The sequence below is a fragment of the Panulirus ornatus genome, chromosome 27, assembly GCF_036320965.1.
Source record: "Panulirus ornatus isolate Po-2019 chromosome 27, ASM3632096v1, whole genome shotgun sequence".
NCBI lineage: Eukaryota > Metazoa > Arthropoda > Malacostraca > Decapoda > Palinuridae > Panulirus > Panulirus ornatus.
The window spans coordinates 5,270,017-5,273,886 of NC_092250.1; the positions used below are offsets into that span (position 1 = coordinate 5,270,017).

A 3,870-nucleotide genomic window follows, 5' to 3' on the forward strand; every position below is an offset into this window, starting at 1 on the left:
TCAATAGGACATCTCGTTCTCGCACTCGCGTCCCATTTCAGACCCCCCAAACTCTCTGCCGTGGCCAAAAAGAAAGAGAGGTGTCCCTTGAAGTGGCGCGCGGTATGCCATTCTAATGTTTACATTTCCCATCTGGTGGTAATCAACGCCAGGGGGGGTAACTCTAACCACCATCTAATAATAATCGTAAACACGACCTGATGACAAGGGCTTCTGATGTCACCGGAGCTTATCTATCTGCTCCCTTTCCTTTAGATGGCGTAAACAAAGTGACGTGACCCTGAAAAAAAAAGGGGAGCCCCTCCAAACCCTCCTGCCAGTCGAGCATCCGCTCAAGTGAAGAGAGGCGGCTTCCTAAGACCTCCTCCTCCTCCTCCTCGTCCTCCCTCCAACGACTCTCGCAAGGGCGCTGCCTCTGCTTAGCTGTGGAGTCTACGACTGTTGGCGGTCGTGTCATGGTACGTCTGACGAGGGAGTAAACACCAGGCGGGGGTGGGTGGGTGATGGGAGTAAGAACTTGGAAGCCAGGGCGAGGGATCCATTCTCCTTGCAACGCTTCGACAAAGCCTCCTTTCTTCAGGAGAGTCGAGGTCCTCCTCCTGCAGGAGGCCTGCTCGAAGCGGGTTCGAGATGAATGAATACCTGGCCTAGCTTTCAAACTCCTGTCGTGACACTCTGAACTGTGAGTACAAATGAGGAATTTTGCATATTGGTACATTTCCATTTGAGTCGGCGCGTATGTGTGTCTCTGTGTTCGCTTGTTTACGATGGGTGTGTTACGGTGGGAGAGAGAGAGAGAGAGAGAGAGAGAGAGAGAGAGAGAGAGAGAGAGAGAGAGAGAGAGAGAGAGAGAGAGAGAGAAGAGAAGAGAGAGTTTTACGCTCTTGTCGCTCCGTCCCTTAACTTTCCTCTTACACGCTTGCTTATGCCAGGTCCCCATTTGATCGACCAGCTCCTAAGGGAGGATGAACAGCTGGATTCACTGTGGACCGGCGGCCGTGACAGATATTCGAACCTAAGCAGGTCTGATCCCAGCTAGCCCATGGTTTGAAGAAACATGTCTACATCTGCTTGAATGTGCGGGCACATATGAGCAAATAATTGCATGTGACTGTAATGACGTATCTACATTGTACATGGATGACGCATTTACACTGTACGGAGGGATAGGGTTGGGTGGGGGGGGAGTTTTACACTCTTGCCCCCACCATCACCCCTTCAACTTCTGAATATTCTCAACCATATAATTTCTTGAGTTTACGTATATCGTCTGTGTTAACCATATCCTTCCATCATTAGCATCTTCCACCCTCCCGCCAATAGAAGGGAATAGCTGCCGTTCTAAACAGTGTGTGTGTGTGTGTGTGGGTGTACTGGAAAGAATTCCAATTTTGCGCCTGTAAAAACTGGTGTTGGACGGCGGGAATCAAGAGTGATGTTGGGATTCAAATAACTTGGTTAAGTACCTGGCAGAGCTTGATGCTGAGGTGGATTGTCTCCACGTAACATGTCGTGCCATATGCATAGACAAATTACATGTTAACTACAACTGTGTAAACTCCTGCTGAAGTGCGACTTCATGAAACCTTCAGCTACGATATCACTGCTTCACTTGTCTCTCGTTCCTCCTCCCCCTCAGATGATGTGGCGCCGTGCGCAGGCCGCCCTTCTGATGAGCCTTCTGGGGATCCTCGCGGCTGGCGACGCGTCCAATCCCTTGGGCAGTTTGGCAGACGTCGTCCGCAACAACAGGGTGGCTCTGGGGGAGATGACCATCGGCCTGAGTAACCTGATGAAGTCGAGGAAGCATGACGCCTGTTGCGAGGGTGAGGCCATTGTATTGGCGGCGGGAAAACATATCGTACCTTAACCAATATTGGCGGCGGGTAAAAATATCGTACCTTAACCAATATTTCTTTTTTCCAGGTTGAATTTGAACTGATTTATTGGTCTTGGATGATAGTTTAGGAGAGTGTAAAGGATGTGATTCGTTACTTAAGTCTTCAGATGATTGGGAAAGTCCAGGGTTAAATCATTGGAAAGGTCTGTGGGGGTCTGGATTGTGGAAAGGGAGCTGTGGTTTCGGTGCATTATTACATGACAGCTAGAGACTGAGTGTGAACGAATGGGGCCTTAGTTGTCTTCCTAGCGCTACCTCGCGCACATGCGTGGAGGGGGTTGGTGTCATTTCATGTGTGGCGAGGTGGCGACGGGAATGAATAAAGGCAGACAGTATGAATTATGTACATGTGTATATATGTATATGTCTGCGTATGTATATATATATGTATACGTTGAAATGTATAGGTATCTATATGTGCGTGTGTGAACGTGTATGTATATGCATGTGTATGTGGGTGGGTTGGGCCATTCTTTCGTCTGTTTCCTTGCGCTACCTCGCTAACGCGGGAGACAGCGACGAAGTATGAAAATATATATGGGTTTAAAAGGCCTATTCGTCCAGAGTTCCTCAGGGAAGGCATTTTGTGTTCAGGCCATTTCCTCCATTTCCTGCAACTGGTTCACGTTTTCTGTGGGTGTGATGAAGTCATCCCCATCACCCAGTGATGGGAAGTGCCCCCCCCCCCACCTTCACCCCACCCCACCCATCACCCCATTCCCCCCCGACGATGGGGCTTGGGAGGAAAGAGTCATCGAAGACGAGTTGGAGGAACTGGTGTGTGCCGGGAGGTCCATGATGATGGTTCGCATCCCACAGATCACCGCCAGTCGGGGGTTCGTTAATGGCGGGCGGAAATTCATCCACACACACACACACACACACACACACACACACACACACACACTAACAAAGACTCGACTTACGTAGCTTGAAAACACCTCATAAGAGACTCATTCCGCTCCTCTGTCTCTCTCCCTCCCCGCGCGTCTGTCTCACCTCCTTCCCCTCGTCGCAGAGGTCCTGCTGAAGGAGACGGAGATATTCAAGGAGGCGTCAGAGAGCCTCAGTCAAGCGGCCGTCACCTTCGCCAAGCTGGAGTTCTCCCTGCAGGAGCTGACGGCCCATGTTATGAACAACACCTGTGGTGGAGGAGGAGGGCGACCCACTTGCTCCAGGTAAATAAGGGTCTCGTATTGAATATATACTTTATATACATATATCAACTGGCTGTTATATTTCTATCTTGTAAATCTCCTGATGATGATGTGATTATTACACGAAAGTGTAATAAAAAGAGCGTGGTTGAGAGAGCAGAAGAGGGTGTTTTGAAATGGTTTGGTCACATGGAGAGAATGAGTGAGGAAAGATTGACCAAGAGGATATATGTGTCGGAGGTGGAGGGAACGAGGAGAAGTGGGAGACCAAATTGGAGGTGGAAAGATGGAGTGAAAAAGATTTTGAGTGATCGGGGCCTGAACATGCAGGAGGGTGAAAGACGTGCAAGGATAGAGTGAATTGGAACGATGTGGTACACCGGGGTCGACGTGCTGTCAATGGATTGAACCAGGGCATGTGAAGCGTCTGGGGTAAGCCATGGAAAGTTTTGTGGAGCCTGGATGTGGAAAGGGAGCTGTGGTTTCAGTGCATTATATATGACAGCTAGAGACTGAGTGTGAACGAATGTGGCCTTTGTTGTCTTTCCTAGCGCTGCCTCGCGCACATGTGGGGGGAGGGGGTTGTTATTTCATGTCTTGTGGGGTGGCGACAGGAATTGATGAAGGCAGCAAGTGTGAATATATATATATATATATATATATATATATATATATATATATATATATATATATATATATATATATATATATATATATATATATATATATATATATATATATATATATATATATATATATATATGCAAGGATGAAGTCTGTTGGGGATGAGAGAGATTGGGAAGTGAGTCAGTT

The 3,870-nt window shown here is 48.1% G+C and overlaps 1 protein-coding gene across 1 annotated transcript in view; it reads left to right on the plus strand.

The window, feature by feature from the left end:
• Positions 1-299: 299 nt before the first annotated feature.
• LOC139757568 (uncharacterized) overlaps positions 300-3,870 on the plus strand; it is a 33,950-nt gene continuing 30,379 nt past the window's right edge. The window contains exons 1-3 of the mRNA XM_071678173.1: positions 300-458; positions 1,640-1,826; positions 2,919-3,078. Coding sequence (XP_071534274.1) covers positions 456-458; positions 1,640-1,826; positions 2,919-3,078 — 350 coding nt within the window. The 5' untranslated portion in view covers positions 300-455. The remainder of the gene's footprint in view (positions 459-1,639; positions 1,827-2,918; positions 3,079-3,870) is intronic.